General features: G+C 35.8%; 1 protein-coding gene across 1 annotated transcript in view; it reads left to right on the top strand.

Annotated features, from left to right (window-relative positions):
* PPFIA2 (PTPRF interacting protein alpha 2) overlaps positions 1 to 20,962 on the top strand; it is a gene marked incomplete in the record, with an annotated part of 101,759 nt that overhangs the window by 39,769 nt on the left and 41,028 nt on the right. Inside the window, 4 exon segments of the mRNA XM_072399014.1 lie at positions 5,423 to 5,497; positions 13,584 to 13,805; positions 14,586 to 14,732; positions 17,431 to 17,565. Coding sequence (XP_072255115.1) covers positions 5,423 to 5,497; positions 13,584 to 13,805; positions 14,586 to 14,732; positions 17,431 to 17,565 — 579 coding nt within the window.

The following is a 20,962-nucleotide window of genomic DNA, read 5'->3' as shown; positions in this document are numbered from 1 at the left end:
TTTTTTTTTTTGGAAACTTGGCAAGTCTAGTGTAAATAAAACCTTTAGTAAAATGTTGAAAATCAAAAGTCAAAAGGAATGCACTCGCAAAGTTTACATTTTGGTAAAGGTTTTCGTTGCTCCAAGATCTTTGCACTTTCTCTTTGGTTTGTGATTTTTTTGAAGCCTGTGAACATTTCCTTTTTGTGGTTGGGGGCCTACCTCTAGGCAGTGTCTGCTCAATATATCTTAGTAAGCTCTTTAGCAATTCTGAAGATGTATGAATTATTCTCAGTGAACAGCATTGCTTAGAGGGCCTATAGATTTTGAAACACTATGGGCCTGGTTGATTTAAGCGGTCCAAAACTGGGTAAGATATACTTTCATGGGAGAACCTGGGTGATGTAGCATACCTGAAATAAATTTCCTTGAACTCATTTGCATGATTTCCTCTGCAGTTTTTTTATATCCCTAAGTAGATAAAAGGTTTTACAAAGTGTCTTTGGTAGGGGCAGATTTATGAGTGACAGACCTTTAAGACAGCCCTAGAGAACATTTATTATTGTTAGGTCTATACCCCTTTAAAGGTGATCATTCTTTCTATTGTAGGTATGTTAAATGCAAAGTTACCATATTGTTTCAGATCTCTGGCTTCTAGAAAACATTTTATGTTAGTCCTAATTTCTCAATCATCAACAATCTAAAGAAACCAGAAACAAAACTGATCACAAATGAGGAAAGGCATCTGACTGGTTTGGGAATTGGAAAGATGTTTTTACCCTAATTTTACTCCTAAAACTTTTAGCTAGTGTAACGAGTGAGTTTAATTATGAGGTGTCTTTAGATAAATGCATTTTTTAGGTATTTAATACCTAAATGTTTGTTTCATGCTGTAAAAAAATGCTACACCAATGCAAATATTTTTTTTGTCAAGTTGAACATTTTTGTATGAGATAAAAAAAATGCATAATAATATTACATGTTATATTTACAAATTATACTGTACTAAATACTATCGGCTAACCTAAATATATGTAAGCTGTTTGTAGCTGAAGGACTTTATAGCAAATACATTTTGTAATTTTTCACTGAAAACTTTTTTTTTCACACTTTAATCATTATTGAAAAAAAACTGGCAACATTACAAAGACAAAATAAAGGTATTAAAAAAGCAATTCTAAAGAGATAAAAAACATCAAAATAGTTGTTATTTAATCTGCTTAACCCTATAAACCAAGATTTCTTGTAATATCTATTCAATGTTAACATATAAGAGAAAGAGACCTCGGAGCTACATATTAACCAAGGTTTTGTACTTATCGGAAGAAAAAAATGTTACCCAAGAAGCCCAAGTTTTTCTGAAATTTTCCTCTTTATCAAGAGAGATCTAGATTCCTCCACCAAAAAGATGTCTTGGACTCAAGCCAATCCCAGATGAGTGGGAGAGTGGAAGATTTCCAGAACACCGGGATCAAACTACGGGCCGTTACGTAGATGTAAAGTTTATGAGGATCTATATGTGCCCAGAGATTCCTCTTGATCATGCAAGCACCATTGTGCCCTTAGCCTGATGACATCTCCAGCACATGTCTAAAAACTCGGGGTACCATTTGTGTTTTCGATCCAGCGTGGCATACAACTGGGTCAAGATTTTGTAGGAGGTTTCTTGACGTTTAGTGCTAATAAAACATTTGTGTGCAATTTTGCGTATGTACTGCTGATCGGAGAATTGTACCTGAAGCACTGTTTCCCAAGCCCTCTTGGACCTGACATGGTCTGGGGAATGTAATGCATTTAGGGTACAATCACTGAAAACTTTATTTAGAATAGTAAGCAATTATTCATACACCATTTTTATGTAAGACCATTTTAACAACATCTACAACAGTACAACATTAAGTGCTGATGTTCTATCTAAGCCATTGGGCTTAAAAGGAGAACTAAACTCAGAAAAATGTCCCCAAAAATGCAGGCAGAAGGCAGAGGGCTGGCTACTTGTAATGCTGTAGGCTTTCTGTAGCTGATCTTTTCCCCATTAGTGACTTACAATGTCTTGTTCTCTGTGTTCCTATGCAGAGGCAGAGTTTTGCTTGGTAATGTTAGAGCCTCAGAATGGAGAACGGTGGGCAGCATATTAGTACATTTACTAAATCTCTAAATTTTCAGCCTGAGGAATGTAGGAGTCTGTAGGTGATGAAGTTCCTGAGCTCACTCACATACAAGCAATTGAAATGTTGTATATCAGGAGCAAAAGATTCTACTTTTTGAGTTACCCTTTAAATGTTTTTAATCTAAAGCAGTGTTGATCAAGCACTATTAGTTTGAAAACTATTCCCTTTAAATATAAATTAGTTTACCATTTTGGAGACTGACCAGATACCAAACCGTGCTGTAAATTGGCAATTAGCAGTTATATATGGTGCTAATTGTGTCTTACAATTTTTAATAATTGTTTAACAGCATGCTAATTTGATTTCCGAGTTTGGTAAAAAAAAATACAAACTTAATATTTTTCTGATTTTGTCATTTTTTAGTCCACTAGAAGTATAAGCATCATGCATATAACTCCAAAAACCCTGCACTGAACACTCTGCAGTCTATTAATGGGGGTTAAGTGTTCTGAAACGAATTTCAGTGGTCTCCCTGGTAACAAACTAACTTTCTAAGGCCATGCAGGTTGTTTTTTTGCAGAATAGGCAGGCAATGCCCCTACTGCAATAAAACATACTTGACTATTCACAGTCTTTTCTGAAATGTATACTGAGCTACACAATCTCAGCTCAGTGTATGATTCTGGGGATCTTGGCATACCCCAGTCTGTTGGGAAGGATTTACCAGACAAATTGATGTATGCATACACGAGTTACATTATTTTAGCCTGACCAATCAAAATGACCGAACCCCTGATGAAGATCAGGTTAAGATGATGATGCCAATGTGAGAGTGAGGAGAGGTGAGTGTATAAATTGCAAACATTCAGGTTAAGTTTAATATTGCAGAAGGGACTGTCACTTCTGCAATAAACAACCTGTCAACTCGATATTTTGTTGTTTTAGTTCTGTTTTAAATGTTTAGTTTTCTGCAATTGAGTAATCAACTGTAATGCAAATTGATCCCTGTGTTTTCACTTGATCGTTTTTTGAAGATATTTGAAGATTTTTGAAGACTTGATCGATGAATGAAGATATGTAGATTATAAGATGTGTGTCTGTACCTTTAGGCTGCTTGATTGCATGGAATATCTACACATGTATAGGCAGTCATTAAAAAAAAGACTAAGACTAGCCTACCAGAAGATCCTCTGGTGAACCCTGTTACTCATTGTTGAACTCGGTACCCAGCTATACTCTGGTCAGTGGGCCCATATCACTGTGACAGTTGTTATAGGTAGTCCACTGCCAGACATCACATGGGCATGTGCCAGAGTCAGGATGGCAGCATGACTACTTCAGTGGTGGCCATCTTGGAGGTGTTAGTGTGAGGCTCAGGAAGAGACAGCAGGAAGAGAGTGGAGGAAAAATGTGAAATGCAACGTTGAGTGATTGTGAACTGGGTGTGCAGGGTCTGGAGCCAGAACTGGTCACACCGCCAAATATGACAATGCTCTGTACATGTGAGACCTGCCCATACTCCTATTTCCTTACAGTTGTGGTCTTTTTAAAATGCTTTTCAGTTTTCATTATTCGTTCTCTAGATCTTAGATTTAGTTTTGTATTTGGTGTCGGTTGCATTCTTATCCGATTTGTAATGTGCCATCCAGATCACTGTTACAATGGCACATGCAACATACTCTGCATTACTGGAGAAGAACAACAAGGCTTGGCATGACCTGAGATTAGTTGTTCAGACTCTTAGGTTTATGTGGATGACTGGATATATGTGTGTTGTTTACTTAGGAAAGAGAAGGTAGCAGAATGCAATATGGGGAGAAGGCAGACCAGCAAAGGTTCTATGGTCCTTTACTGAGATATTATGTAAGCTGCAACTGCTGACCTTTTAAAAAAAAATCCTGCTTTCCGGGTTGGATATCTGCTTTCTTGTCTTTAATGTCTTATACATCACTGGACCAGAATGAGTATGCGACTCAGGTATTTAGCTACTTGTGACCCAAATAACTGCATGCCGATTTCAGATGTGTGATTGACACTACTAAAAGACATAACAGCAGATATACATCCAGACAATTAGCATTCTATAAAATAAACTCAGCAATGTGAACTTTCATATTCTCTCAGTATAGTTCCTCTTTGAAGGATTTATTACTTAATGCCTTAGTACCTTCAATGTCCATGCTTCGGGTTCAAGCTGTTTTGGCAGCCCAGCGGTGAACCAACACAAAAATAGGCAGCAGATTTTAATGTTTTGCCCAATCAGTGTATATACCATGCTTTGGTTCAAAACATTTTCTAAAGATAAAGGGACATCATACTAAACCATCCACTAGCAGACTTTGTGTTTCTTTTAAAAATAGTTTACACTAATATAAAGGCATACTGTCAACATAAATCTTGAGGCAAACTAACTTTGTGTTACCTTATTTTTTATATCATTCATAATAGTCCTAATTAAAGTTCAGAAAGTTCAGTGCTACAACAGAATGTAAAAAATGTAACATACCTAATTTCAATATTTTCTTATTTATGTTCTTAAACTATATTTGGTTGTTTAAAGGCAGAAGACACAAACATGGTTTCTGTTTAGATCGGTTTTTCTGTCTCTGAAGATGGTAATAGATAGCTATATGAGATCAATACCAGTTCAATACCCGTAGAATAGCAGTGGTAAATTTCCTGTTTCTAGACCACTACGAATATTGGTAGATTAGATGTGATAAGATTAACTTTTGGTCCAAAATTTCATATTAATAAAATGACTACTCCTTCTTTCTAATCGCTTTGTCCTAGTTTTGTAGTAAAAAATAGAACACAGGAGATGTTGGAGAAATTCCACATTGTGCATTTTCCAACTCTGCTTCTGGCCTTTTACCCTTAAGTCTTATCCATGCTAACTACAGAGTTCGGGATATCTTTGCATGTTTAATTAGAATATATTTAGAAAGCATGGTTTCAACTTTTTAAATAGTTTTGATCATCTAAATGTGAAAAAAACTGTTCTGAAACATCCTATATTGCATAGGAAAAATATGGTAAACTTTTTACTGTTTTTTTTTCATAAACCCTAAATTTTATGTATTTTAAAGAATATTGACCCAGTATATATATTTATTGATAAAAATGCTGTAACTTTTGAATATAAATGAGCTGAACAGTTTTTCTTTTTTTTTTAATCATTTTAAATCTTTTGCTGCAAAACAATGTATCAGTTAATTTAAAGGAAACTGTTTTTTTTATTTTTGTCTTGGTTAAATATACATTTATATAATCTTGTTTTCTAAATAGCGCAAGGAAAAAAATGTTACTGCACATTTTAATTTTTCTTCTAGGTAAGGGAACGGCTGAGGGTTTCATTAGAAAGAGTCTCTGCACTGGAAGAAGAGCTAGCCGCTGCCAACCAGGAGGTAAAAAATTACATTCTTTATCCCTCCTTTAATTCATAATACTTTGTTTGACGCATTAGGTTCTACATGATTAAATTAAAAAACCATCAGTTACTAGATTATTAACACTTTCTATAAATTACTGGAAATTTAGGTTTAGGGGGTGCCAGTTCCTAAAATTACTTCCTATTAAATTTACACCAGTAGCTGTAAACCAAGGTAATTGTTCTTCCATTCATCTATCACCATCTTTATGGTCAGAATTAACTCTCACTTATCACTAATATGTATACTGCTTTATATTTGGTTTGACATCTTTCTGTTTAGCAACCACTAAGATCCCACACAGACATCATATTCTCTGTAACAGCTTACTGCTCTAAATTTTATTTTCAAAAGTCTCAATATAGATGATCATATCTTGTAGGCTGCTAATATTAAATAGTCTTTGACAGTAATGAATGTTGAAAAAAAAATAATATTAATATATATATATTATATTATATATATATATATATATATATATATTTATATCCTTTTTTTTAATGGGTTCAGGGTTAAGGTTCTATACACAATGGAAGTATATGAATTATTACCTTATTTTCTATAATACTATAGGCAAGTTGGTAAAACCATACACCCAGTTCAGATTCTGGTATACCTTTGTAAAGAGTCCTAAATAAATATTATAAGGTTGAGTTTGGTTGATGAGCAGTTCTCACTGTATATACATTATAAGCAAAGATACTGTACAAGCAGAAGCATCATGTCTTTTTTAGGAACTGCATCGTGATGTGCTGTATCCACAGATGCATGCATATGCCCATTCACTTTATTAGGAGTAGTCGGCAGTACTGGTTAGCCTGTGATGGAACGCTGTAGTCACTACCAGCCTAAATGGCCTTTAATCTTGCTGTCTCTTGAGTCTCACAATATATTTTTGGACTTCTCCCATTGGCGAAAGACTTGTTTGTGGCTGCCTTAGCCTATACACAATTCTAATTATTTTTTAGTATATACTGGAGTAATTGATGACTTTCATTAGGAGACTAGACAGTAATAAATCAACCAAATTCAAAATGCTGTTCAATATATCTGTTAGCCTTAGGTGAAAATAAATCTTTCGTTTTGCATTTTAGCAATTTAATAATCATTGTATCCTGACCTAAAACTTTCCATAATAATGCTAAAGGCAAAGTAACAAACACAAAAATCTGCTCTTTGTTTATATTTATAGTAAACTACTTTGCAGTCAGTAGTTAAAATTGTGAGTTTTTTTCATTTTTCTGTAATCGGTATCATAAGATTGGTTGTTTTACATGACTTTAATATGGGCAAACCTGTGGAAAGCCAAAAACAATAATGAAACCAGCACCTTATCTGCAGGCACCTCCAAGTTTCTTTTTTTTCCTTTCTCCAATAAAGACTATATTATACAGGTCCATAAGGATGACATTATATGAATTTTACAATGGTGGTTCCTAACCTTAAAGTCATAACACACCATGGTGTAGGTAAATATATCTGTAGGAGAACATCCTACAATCAATAATTTTGTCAGTCCTGTGGTCTTTACAACATAGGTTTATTATCACAACAAAGCAATATCAAAATCCTGTTTTTGTAAACATGTTGCAGTGAGTGTATGTCTTTTCAATCCCAGCTTTACAATAAACTGTGTTTGTAAAAGTGGATTGGCATTAAAAAAAAACAAGGTCTGACTTATACTGTCCCAACCCCCCTTTCCTATGTATAAATGACTAGCAAATTGTCAAAATTGAATGTACTTGTCAAAAAAAAAAGTAGATTTATATAGCTAGATTACCCCTATATTCTGTATTACTTGGCACTTTGCTATTATGCCAGGCACGTTGTCTTGGTTTTACCTTCGATTCTTCCCTCTCCTTTACCCCCCACATTCAGATTATCCCAAGGTCCTGCTACTTTTACCTGTGCAACATCTCCAAAACTCAGCTTCTACCTGTCCCCAGAGATCACCTAAACACTTTGAATGCTGCATCCAGACTTATCCATTCTTCCTACTGCTCTTCTTCCCCTGCCCCCCTTTAGTTCTCTTCATTGGCTTCCATTGCACCTTAAAATCAAATTCAAGCTCCTGTGCCTTGCCTTCAAATCCCTCCACAGTTCTTGTCCCACTTACCTGTCTGACCTGATAGAAAAATACCCCCCATCTGCTTTCTTCGCTCCTCCAATGACCTACTAGTGACTTCATCACTCATAACCTCATCACAGGTACTGCTCCAAGACTTTTCTAGAGCTGCCCCAACTCTTAGGAATGGTCTTTTTCAGCCTATTCGGCTTGCTCCTACTTTATGCCCATTTAAAAGAGCCCTTAAAACCTATCTCTTCAAACTTTCATACCTGGTGGTGGCGGGGGTCTGCACAGAAAAAACATACATTGTAAAAACATACATTGTATTTTACTGGAAGGTCCTGATTCAATTTTTTTTTATCCTCATGTGACAGTTGATTTTATGTTGAATGTTTGAACTGCCATAATCTTTATAGCTGCTGGAGTTTTTTTATTCTCCATCTCAGTTGTGCTTGTGGACTTGCCCCTGCTTTAGAATGAAACTGGGCTGGTGTTCCCTTAGTTTTTACCATATATTGGAGTAAAATGGAACACTCTTGTTTCTGCATTGCCATTTGAGCAGCCTTGTATGTTTGTGCCCTCACCAACTGACAGTGGAGGCATTCTGTGTAGGAGTCGTCACCCATAGGTACAATTTTTCAACACAATGAAGAGTTATTGTCTGTTCACTTTTCATTGATATAAAGTAACTAATACCCTATCCAGTAGCCAGTACTATAACTGCCTAACCACACGTTTTCCTCCCCCCTATACTTGTTTAGGTATCCTAAGTATGCATTTCTATGTGAAGCCCTGTGGAGCAACATATTGATCATGCAAATCTTCCCAAGATTATGCAATTCTTCCCAAGATTATGGCCACCTTGAATCTTTTTCTATGAACTAAATATAAAGAAAATTGAGTATAAAATATTTATTAAGTGGTTTTACATAATGCAGGAGGAGATTTAAGGGTAATTTTGGAAAGTGTTGATAGTGAGCTTGCCTATACATTGATCACTTTGAACACAGAGGTTTTTCAAGGCTCTTGAACAAACATAAACAAAACTCTAGCTTTTTCCTTTTCTGCAAGTCAAATAAACCTTAGAGGTTACAAAAGCACGACAGAGGAAAAGTATAACTTATTATTAAAGGAAGGACTAGCAGTTATAACACACCTTCAGTCCTCTAGGATCCCTGAACCCCACAAGCTATGGTATACTTTAGCTATAGCCTAGCTGTCCTCATCAGTACTGTTTATTTTCCATTTCATGTTTCAAGTTTTCATTGCAGGCTGATCTGATGAATGTGCTACAGAACACGTAACAGTAATTTAGCAGTGTATCACTGGCTAAGTAGGTTGAACACAAAATATCTGAAAAAGAAATGTAGGGCATTTGAGTATTAAAGACTTCTTTCGCTAGATTCATTTTAATCCTTTGTATTTGAAAAGATTGCGGTGGTCAGCACAGTATTATGTTTGTTTTCACTATTAATCAGACTGTTCATTCCAGTAGTTTTCCAAGAAGGATTTTTTTTTCATGTGTTGTGTTTATCACATTCAAATTAAATCATGCACAGATTCATAGGTCATTAACACTAGGCCATACATCATTTCAGTCTTAAAATGAACTTTTGCCTTGCTGATATGACACATTTGCAGCTGGTTGGCCAGCTGGTATGTTTATGAAGCAAAATATTAATATTGCAATCTATTTGTAAAACATACCTAAATGGCTTAAAAAAGAAGCTGAAGCTGTCATTAAGCAAGTTTTGTAAACTTTTTTGGTATCCTGTACCCCTAAAGCCCAATAAACCTAGTCCATACAAATGAGATGTGAATAAGCCCACCTTGTCATTTGGTATCCTCCATACTTGTAGCAGCACATAAGAAAGGCTATGTAATATGCACTTAGTCTGATTTATTTGTATGATGTAAAGACTTTAAAACGTATCTAAACCTAAAAACAAATTGTAATACATTGTACCTAACCAGTCCTTAGCTGTGTTGGCTGCATTTGTACCAAGTACAGAAAATGCCTGTTGTGAATGTATAACATCTTCGTCATTTTATGTGACCTGAAAAGAAAGCACAAACATCCGGATTCTTGTGTAAACTACTGGATGTAATAGAGATGAACAAGGGCAGATATGTTTAAAGTCCAGCTTGTATGACTACACTTGTTTTGTTCATGAAAAAGTGGTGAAATAAGCCCAAGGGAAAGAGAACATGTTATATGTTCAAATGTATATAGGGCCTCAAAGCAAACCAAGAGCTCATGATGAGGGCAAGTGCAAACCGATAACAGAGAGGAATCCCTGTATAGATGTAGATGAATTGCCACTTCAAAAATGAAGGAGATAGACCACAGGTCCCAGCTCTGATACCTCCTGTCGTCAGCCTCCAAATCTATGAGCAATATTGATGTTCAGATCATGCCGTCTTGCAGCCGTATGTAACCAAGAACTACAAGGGAATATTATACACAATAAAAAAGCAGAATATTTAATTTCCTTTAATTTGTCCCTCATCAGGTTATCAGATGTTTTCACTGATTGCGTTTAAGGTGCTAGAAAAACAATTTACACTGCAGAAAATTAATTGGTATTTTAATGGATGCATTTTGATAATAAGTCTAGTATTATTTTCTATAATACAGTTCTTGTTCAAAGTGGTTTAAATTGAATCAGGTTTCAGTTGAAGTTGCATTTAGTTTATATTGTATTTGGAGCCGATTTTAAGTTGAAGTTGAATTTCTTTTGGGTTGTTTTACCAGTCTTATGCTTTTGAACTTGTGAATAGACCTAGTTTGAATGAATGCAAGTACAACTTCTCTTCCTCCCTAATGTATTTGCAAATTTGAAAATGTACTGCATTGTTGCTCTTTTATTAGTTTGTTACTAGGGGGATATTTACAAACCAAAGTGCTATCATGTAGGGCTAGTGTGGGAGATGTTCATTAATTGCAGACAGATAGAAATGGGTGTCATGCTTCTCATATCTACTGATGTTTTATACTCTTCCTTTTTTCTTTTACCAAACTAACTTTTAATGGCAAACGAGAAAGGTTTTTTGCTCCAGTGTTTTGAACCAAAGCGTTTTGTTTTTTCACAAGCCAGCAAGCAGTGATCCCCAGCCAGACCAGCATTAACCCCCTGTCAGACCTAACTCTCAGGACCCATAGGGTAATACCAAACTATTTTTAAATTGATCATCCTCCATGCTTCATTCCTGGTTTGTCTCTCTCTCACATTGGCTGCAGTGCTTGCTGCTGCTGAATCTTCTTCTTAACTGACATGTCTCTGCCACTGTCCCTATTGCCTCATCCCCAAACTCCTCCTCTATCTCGTGGGTTTGTAGCTTGCAGGATTGGTGGTGGTGGTGGGGTAATCTATTGTCAGGTAATTGACAGGTAAGTGCCATGTGAGGGCCTCCTAAGTTAAGAAGACCACTTCACTCGCTTTACCCCTGAGCCAACCCTGGCTAAACACTTAGTACAAAAGCCAAGCAGCTAGCATTTGTTTGGATGATTTATCCTTTCTCTTAAAGATAACGGTAAGGGTGCAGCCATACACAAAACTTCTACCCTGCAGAAAGAAGTATGTTTATCTTTGGTAAAACTTATAGAAGAAGAATCAGAGAATGATTGTTTACTGCTTGTCCCTAAGCCACTCACTTTTGGGATTTTATACCCACCAGCGATCAAAACTACAAATTGTAGATATTACAATGTTTCCCACAGGCAGAACAGATTTTTTTTAGCTATATTTTAGTTGTCCTGTACTACACAACAAACCTGCATATTTTATCCTAAAATGGTTTCAGCTTCAGGGCTTTTCATGTTTTTTTTGTGGCAGGTAATGATTGCCCTAAAGTGTTATTACTTTCAAATGGTTGTTTTCACAACAGTCTTCCTGTAGATATTTACATATCTAAAGCAGTACCTTCAAGAAAGCAGTCACGATGTTTGGAGCTAACAGCTCTGTCTTTTGGTGAAATTATTAATATGCTTAGAACATACTTTTCCATTTCTATAAGACACAAGTGTGCAGGTTGCTGCTGTGCCTCCTGTATATAGCTGAATTAGTATGTATTTTAATGTGTTTATTACACATACAAAGAAGTCTAGTACTGTATATTGTGTTATGTTATTTCTCCTAAAATAGATCTCACTTTCACAACTTTGCTTGATTATTATAGACCCTATTTATAGCAGAGATTGTGTTCCATTCATGTTTATAAATACAGAGCGTGTGGTATCCCTTGGTGTGCTGGTAAAAGAACTTTACATGGTCACGTGACCAAGGTTCAGCTTCATTTATTTGACATAAATGCAACTTTATTTGCTTCAGAACCTTAGGCTGCGTTCAGACTAGCAGTTTTTCCAGCAGATTTGCGTGGTTAAAAATGGTTATTAAGAAGGAACTGTTCTGCATTCGCTTGCAAATGCATGCACAGATGATTGCAATTTCCTGAAAAAGCCTAGCAGTGGCAGCGTGTTACCACTTCCAAGAGCTTGGTGCTTTACATATAGCTCCTTGGGATGGTATATGCAGCGATAATATTCCGCTACTCAGAATTCAGTCTTTTAGCTTGCAAATATTTAAAACTTTAAGCACATTTGTAAACCATACCACTGTGCTTTATTATGGCCACACCAATAATTTTTGGTAGACAATTAAATAAGAACCTGAGGATAGAACTATGCATAAGGCCATGTTTAAAGCCGTCATGCTAATTCTGCTTTTTCTACCCAAGAAGTCAAAAATCTGTAACTGGCATGAAGCCAGTGAAGTATGTGTAAAAAAAAAAACAACTAAATACCCATCTTGTGTCAACCATTTAACAGTCAAGGTCAGTGATTTATCAGATTTGAAGCCATGGTAAGGCTGAAATTGGTAATGGTTGGTAATGGCAAGTCCCAAAATTATATTACCCAACCCATCAATAAACAGGGATCCCCCCCTTGTTATGTTTTGTTGACTATCGTGAGTTTTCATGCCATGGTTTTCTCACAATCGGTCATATTAAGCACCTGTGCATTAAAGAAAGATCAAGGTTTTGCATGGTTTCCCTTGCTCATTCACCATTTAAGACAAAAGCTAATTTGTGTTAATATATGAAGAGCATTCAAATGTATAGGTTTGAATTACCTGTAAAACATAAAACTCTTTTCTACCTAAATATTAGCAATAAAGAAAAAGATAAAGCTCATGAATATCTACAGAATTCTCTATATTAAATACAGGAAAAAAAATGTTAGTGAAAACCATATTGGAGCTGAAGAACCAAGGCAAAAACTGCTAATTGAAAGAGAATTATTCAGTGGAAAGCCTGTCATTTTTATTACTACTTCATTTGTACCTCATAATAATATTCCCTTTATACTTTTTATATTATTATCCACATTAGATTATTCACAGACTTTATTTTATGGTTTTTAAATATTATCTAGTTCATATATAATGTATCCATATAAATCTTCCATGATGAAGATACATTTTTTAATTTATATAGAAGTATCTTTTTTAGCTTTTTTTTTAAAATATACAATGCCCCAGATGGACAGTGCTCAGGTACAGAATAACTTTTTCTGGGATATCTAAGAGGATGTTTTTGTTGCTTTTCATTTCAGCTTTTTTATCCACTGATCCTACCAGTAGACTTATTTTATTTTCCACTTATTTGACAGTAATGTGGAAATGTGTAGCAGTGTTGTCAAGGTAGTCCTAAATTCTAAACAGACTTAACATTTTGTGGGATACTAGGTTTTTAGGTCTTTTGAGCCTTTAATTTTTTTTCCTGAATGTATTTTGTGAACTTTTGAAGTTATTCCCACTCATTAAAGTGTGTTAAAAACCAGGATTTTTTTTCCAATTGTATTTTGAGGGGGAAAATGGTTTATTATAGAGTATATACTGTACTGTGTATTTAAAGGGGAAAAATAGTTTTCACATGTAATTAGATGAATTAAAGTGTGTTGAACTGTTATTGAATCTTTACTTTTTTCTCCAGAGGTTATCAAATGGCTCGATAGATTCCAACGATGAAGCTAGTCAGATGGTTGAACTCCAAGAGCTGCTTGAAAAACAGAATTATGAAATGACCCAGATGAAGGACCGATTATCATCCTTGTCAGCGCGAGTTGGAGAAGTTGAACAAGAAGCAGAATCTGCTCGGAAGGAACTTACGAAAACAGAAGAAATGAATACAAAATATCAGAGAGACATTAGGGAGGTAGTGTTACTTACTGTTGCTTTTGGAGGCATTATGAGTCATTCATTATTACATTTAAAAAATCTTTTTTATTTTACTATTTAGCCCTTAGGTTACGTTTGCTGTAATCATGAAAATATCAAAGATTCGTTGTCTTAACCTTTACCTAACATTTCATAAAGGGACACTGTAGTTTTGTCTTTAACTTGTTTTTCTCTTGGTTTGGTTCAAGTGTATTGTCTGCAGCAATGGATATGATGAGGCATTATAGGGTTCAGTGGTTAAATTATGGGGCCATAAGCCTTTCTCCTAATATATGACAATGCCTACTACTACCTGTACCTTATCAATACATGACCTAACTAATGTGATTAAAGAGAATAAATGTATAAAGTTAACATACTTAATGTATGCTGAAGTATTACCAAAAACAATAGCTACCTACAAAAATGATTTTATATACATAAAATGCTGAGCAAGTAATAGACAAAGAACACTAAAAAAACAATAAAGATAAACCTACATCACTGGCTCTATAATGTCAGCCAGTATCAGAGTAATTTGTGGTTGCCCCAATGTGTAACTTAAGGGGAAGGAGTGAAAGCACTTTCCATAAATGTGCAATTATGCAGTAAGACCTATATTGTGAAAAAAATGTCATGCTTACAAATAGGCAAATAATAAATAATAATGAGAATACCCCCTGTGTTATATTTGTGGTGCCCCTTTGGTATTTGTTTAGAAATCTTATACAATATCCTTCTGTGATTCAGTATTACAACATTGATCTATTTCTTTCAGGCTATGGCTCAGAAAGAGGATATGGAAGAGCGTATCACAACCCTGGAGAAGCGATATCTCAGTGCACAAAGGGAAGCAACATCTATTCATGATATGAATGATAAACTTGAAAATGAATTGGCGAACAAAGAAGCTATATTACGACAGGTTCAGTACTTTTACAAATATGCTTTGTTTTTCTAGCTTTGCCTGAAAATTATAATGTTGTTCTTCACTAATACTAACTACGTAACGAATATTTGGGGTTGAACTATTACTTAAAATATAGGATTTTCCTTTTTTAATTTGTTTAATTTGTGTATTATCTGCAAGCAGTTTATGTACCTGAATTTGATTTGCCTTAGCCTCTTTGGCTTGTCTCTCCCCATGAAGTCCCTTGTACTCCTTCACTGTCTATTCACAACCTTGGGGCAGAAACGAGACCTAGGTATATTAAAAAACTGCAGTGAGGAAAAGTCAGGTTTCCTGCACAGCCAGACATTGGTGTGTTGTCTGTAAAAAAACTCCTGTGCATTTATATTATTTTTGTTTTTGTTGTTTGCCTGGTGTTCAACATAAGCCATTGCAAGTGTTGTGATTTCACATAAATAAGTGTTTTAGAAAAGGTAGGTAAAAAAAAACTTATACATGCTATATATGTACCAAAGACAATGTAATAGTCACACTTAGTGATGCCATGCTGATTTTGGATGCCATGTCAGGAAAGACTGAATCATTGGACAAAAATAGTATTAGAAAGTGTAAAAGCATAGCCCTTTTTTAATTAATAGATGGTCAGTGTGTTAGGGATAGGTTTCCTATCTGCAGTATTCAAGTTGGAGCTAAAACTAAGGTACATCTAAGATATTTCTCTATGATCAGTTCTGTTGATAGTCTACAGTTTGTCACATGGATAAAAGCAGTCAAATAGAGATGCATTCAGGATTTGTTTTTCTTCCAGTTGGGGCCGTTCTCAGCAATCTGGCAACTCTTGCTTCTGTATTGCAGAAATATTATCAAACACATCCAGAGTAAAAACCTTGGCGTCTCTTAATATTGAAAACCTGATGTACAAAGTGTCAGTGCTAAGATGTTCATAGCCACTGATTGCATTCATCACTACTGACACCATTCAGCGTGCTTCAGTCCAGTGCTCCTTTATTTTTTTGAAACTATACCTGTTTTTTTCTATTATGAAATTCAGATGTCCTGTTTATGAACCCATATGAATGTCATTGACTTTAGCCCTGAAATACATGCAGTTTTTAAGTAATAGACCTGATGATGTTTTGTTGAAGCATGTTATGGTTAGGTAGTCAGTAATCTTGCTGTCCATATTTTTGGTCTAATTATAAACTATAGCAGATTACTTTTGTTGTGCCAGCAAAGCGAAAACATTGTCCCAGGTGTGCTGAAACATCAATAACATTCAAAGTTACTGATCTAGCATCTAGCTTATTAGTGTTTTTTTCTGAAAACCTTTTTATCTTTTCTGTTTTTACTGTGCACTTTTAATGCTTTAAAACTACAATAACATGAAAAGAGTGAAGCTGTTGATTAGTATTTTACTATTCAGAATATGGTTTGAATCTGTAGAGTTTATAATTTGGGTCAATGACAATATGCAAGTCTTTACAAATCAGATGCTTCTTTTATATAGGTAAAACACAACAATCCAAATGTAAAGCTGGATTGGCAATTTAGGCATATACCAGAAGGGCTGCTGAATATGATATATGACTGGACTACTATGACCTCATGTTAAGTTTTAAGGGAAACATATGCTGGGAGAATTACAGATTGCTATTGTCCATGGCACATGGAAACTGTCATTTGTCTGGCTGTCATGGTGACCATATTGCTTTAGTACTTGAACCCGAGCAGATCAGGAAAGTCAGCGTTAATTTTAAACTCCTGAATTGTAGTCTTCTTTGTTTTATTTCAGTGCATCAGTCTTGAAGCCATTTATTTAACAGAACAGTCAGCCAACCAACCAGTATTTTCAAGAGGAATTCATTAATGGATTCCTCTGTATAGTTGCCAAAATATAGTTATGTAAAAAGTACACTTGTAGATCTTAGCTTTAATATATTTTATAAGCATACGTTTTTGATTTGTTTTTTTCATTGATGCAAAAGGTGGTATTTTAAACAGGTACATTATAGAATAAAATATATAAGTTTTATTTCCAGTACAGCTACCTTAAAAAGAAACTAACACTGGTTAAGGGGGAACTAAGCATATAAATAAACAAAATTGCGAACAAATGGGTTCTTGACTGCTGAAAAGATAGTCCATGCCCATTGTGCAAAAAAACACCCTACCTGCCTGTTCCAAATCTTGTGTATGCACAAGTTATTGTACGACCCTGGCATGGATGCCTGTCAGGAATTAGTGAACTGTGATTTGCATTCCTGGTGGTGGTGGTGTTTGTACTTGGCAATAGAGTGCAACAGACATATGATCATATGGAAACCTGAAAAAGCAAGTATGAAATATGTTGCATTTTTACTTAATTTTCCTAATCATACACAAGACGGTAAATCTGTGTTTGTCCCCCCCAATAGGGAGTTAAGGACTAAGGAGGGAAGGATAGAAGCAATGGAAGGGGAGAAAAGCATGGCAACGAGATGAAAGAGGAAAAAGAGGCAACGTTTCTGGGATAGGGGTAGGGAGGAGAGCGTAATGGCTCTGGAAAGTAAATGGTAAAAAGGGAGAGGGAGGCTCTGAGATGTACATTGTTCAATATGTGATCTTATATAGCTAAGTGTACATTGCTGCATGATTACTGAGAAATGTGAAAAAGTGATAACAATAAAAATGAGTAATTTGTATGACTAATATTTTCTTCTTGTGTGAAGTATAGATGGAAGAGAAACACAGACAGCTACAGGAACGCTTAGAGTTGGCTGAACAAAAACTTCAGCAAACAATGAGGAAAGCAGAAACTCTGCCTGAGGTGGAAGCAGAGCTGGCCCAAAGAATAGCTGCCCTTACAAAGGTAATACAAATGTGGAAAGTTCTGTTTAAAATGATGCATCTATCATTCGGCTATGCCATAGCTGCAGGTCATATAGGTCAAAAAGGGGATTTAGCTTATACCTAATAGCTCAACCTAACAAAAGTACTATAAAAATGGTTTATGATTGTGTTATGTTACATTGAGCTTTGTTATCTCTTGCTTGTTTTTTTTTTTTCTTACTTTGCACATCAGATGTTTTCATCATTTTTATTTTTGTAATTTTGTGTTATGCATGTGTGCCTTTAGGCTGGGTCTACATAGACGTTTTTTTAAAAACGCATGTAAACGTTCCTAATGCGTTTATATGCGTTTTTATGCACTTTTATTAACTTTTTAAAGCTTGCCTTTAAAATGCTGGAAAATGCCTGTGCCGCATTTTCCCACGTTCTTCCACATTTTTATTGCATTTTTAACTAATTTGCATATTAGGTTCTCAAAAACGCAGGAAAACATCCTATTGAAATTAATGGAAGCGTTCACCCGCGTTTATGAGCATTTTCCAGCGTTAACCCAGCGTTTTAATTTTTTAAGCAACGTTTAAGATAAATGTCATAGACGTGTCTCAAGGAAATGTCCTGGTGTAGATTAACCCATTGTAATGCATGAGGCTTTCAAACAAGGGCTTTAAAAGCCTCAGGTTAAACGCTGGGGAAACAGTCCATGTAGACTAAGCCTTAAGAATAATAAATTTTCAGTGAGCATTGTTCATTTCCTTACATTATTTTATATTAGTTAGGTACTCTCTTCACATTAAAATGCATGATCAATAGTTTTATTAAAAAATATTAAAGATAAGATATCTTGGTTATTCATGTAACTATTGATCTCCCACCTTGGCAACTTTATAATTGTAAAATGAGATACCATCCTTCTACAAATAACAGATCATCTAGTTTGACAGCTGATTACATTCAGTATTGAATTTTATTTTTTCAGTAAGATGTTTTTTCTTTTCAACTGCTACCTTAGAGTTAGTATTGCCCTATTCATGACCAAAGGTTGATAATATGAAGCTTCTTATTTTTAGTCATTTTATACCAAACACAGGGAAATATGTTGGGTATAAAATATTGTGTTTTCATGAATAGAAATTCAGAAATCTACAATTAAATGACAAAATACACAAATAATGTTTAGTATAAACAGTGGACCAGTGTATGGTACATGAGAGCCAAATTTAAATTAGGGACTTTGAAGTCCTGCTGCATGCTGACAATATTATTATCAACCAGCTGAATCCCTCAGGAAAGTAAAGTAAGTAGTTTATATGATTTTCAAGACAAGAAAGGATAAATATAGTGCAAAACATATATACATTATTATGGAAAATTGTTGTCATACTTAGCTGTAATTTTACTTTCCTGTAAACTCCTCCTGACAGCATGCACAAATGGGTAATCTCCACCCCTTGCTCTCCACAAGACCACTTTACCAAAGCAATAAAAGTAACCTCCCTCTCCTATACAGGTGTTCTGTAAAAAGCTCACAACAGGATCAGGGAGGGAAACATGCTGTCAGGAGGAGTTTACATTAAAGGAAAATACAGGTAAGTATGACAACAATTTTCCATATTCCTGACACTCCTCCTGGCAGCATGTACAAATGGGATGTAGCAAGCAAAAACATAAAGAGAGAGAAGAAAACAACAAACAATGCCATGGAAACAAAGTTACCGTATTTTTCGGCGTATGACGCTCCGGCATATAAGACGCACCCAATTTTAAGGGAGGAAAATCTAGAAAAAAAAATTCTGAAAGATTATTCCCCTTCTGATCACCCTGTGCCAATTTAAATTCCCCTTCTGATCACCCTGTGCCAATTTGCACGCTTGCTCTCCCAGCTTGCTTCCGGGATCGCGTGTGCAGGCTTCTCCTCGCTGGGTCTGCAGGAAGGCGGAGACACGCACTGCAGCCAGGAGGAGAGGAGAGAAGACGAGAAGCACGCAGGATCGCGGTATCGGGTAAGTATGTTACCGGTTTTAATTATTTCTTAAACCTGCATTCGCCGTATAGGACGCACCCACTTCCCCCCCCAGTTTTGGGGAAGAAAAAGTGCGTCTTATACGCCGAAAAATACGGTACTCTTTGGAAAGAGCCACTTGTCAAATGGAAGCCCCAAGGTGGCTGAAGCTCCAACCTCTAAAACTAAATGAATGTTGGAGGACTTCCAACTGGTTATTTACAGATCACATTTGTAGATACTTCGGTAAATAAAGTCTATAAGGTGGCCCTTCCCTAGTTGAATGTCTCTTGACTTCCTGCAATGGAATCAAATTCTCATGATGTAAGCATAGCACGAGGCATTAAGAACCCTAGGATGCAAAAGCTGTCAAAGATATTGCTGTGCTCCATAAAGGACTGCTAGAGAGGCTGACTAGAACATCCACAACTATCAAATCATTGTTTCTCGGTAGGTAAATGGAGAAAATCTTCCTCATTTTCATGAGAACTTTCAGAAAATGAGTGTCTCCATGCTGAGTGATACACAGGATACACCTTAAACAAGACATTAAATGATAGCTCAGGAAGATAGGTGCAATCTGTCTCCTTTCTAGGAGGGTGCATAGTTCTGAAACCTTGCTTGTCAAAGTCACATTATGTCATGAATTTCATTTTCCAAGTCCATTTTCCTTTTGAGCAGACCTAGACTGGATGGAAGGGAAGCTCCCTGAGAACTTGTAGGACCAGAGGCAAGTCCTATGCTGAAAAGAATTAGAACTGTCACTGCAAGATGTTCCACTCACTTGGTGGTTGTGGGGGCTGACACTTGGACCTAAACAAGTGCTGAATGCAGAACATTCTGGAACCTGTGCTGGTGATGGGTTAACCAAGAAAACCCTTGATTTATGCTATACAAATAAAAATTTTCTCTATATTGTGGCATCTATTTGCAGACATTTGTAAGCTTTGAGCATATCTACCACCACCGAGAATAACCAAATCCTAGGAGCCTCTGCCTTCCAGCAAGTTGGCGTTCAGTCCCGGGCAGTCAGGGATAGAAAGCTGCTAATGGCCATGGAAAAGTTAGTCCTGGCAAGAAGGAATAAAAGGTGTAGGAAAAAAAAATCAATTTTTTTTCATGCCAGGGTCATGCCAAGTCTTTGCTGGCACTTGGAAATAACTGGAGATACAAGCAGGTCTATCGAAAAACTGTGTCTGCCCAGAGGCCACTTGTGGGTGAGAAATGATCTGCTCATATGATCACCTGAAAGATTTTAGGCTGGTGGTTAGGGAGAAAGAAAAGTTGAAATGCTTCTTTGTCCATAAAAAACAAAAAACCTGACTGTGACTTGATGGAAATAGACAATCTGTGTTCCACTTTGTCTGGTAATGAGAAGATCTGACCTGCATAATTATAATAAAAAATTAATATTTTA

This window comes from Pyxicephalus adspersus, chromosome 2 (genome assembly GCF_032062135.1).
Source record: "Pyxicephalus adspersus chromosome 2, UCB_Pads_2.0, whole genome shotgun sequence".
In the NCBI taxonomy this organism is placed as follows: Eukaryota; Metazoa; Chordata; class Amphibia; order Anura; family Pyxicephalidae; genus Pyxicephalus; species Pyxicephalus adspersus.
The sequence above is the reverse complement of the archived record's forward strand: the minus strand, read 5'-3'. Positions and strand labels throughout refer to the sequence as shown.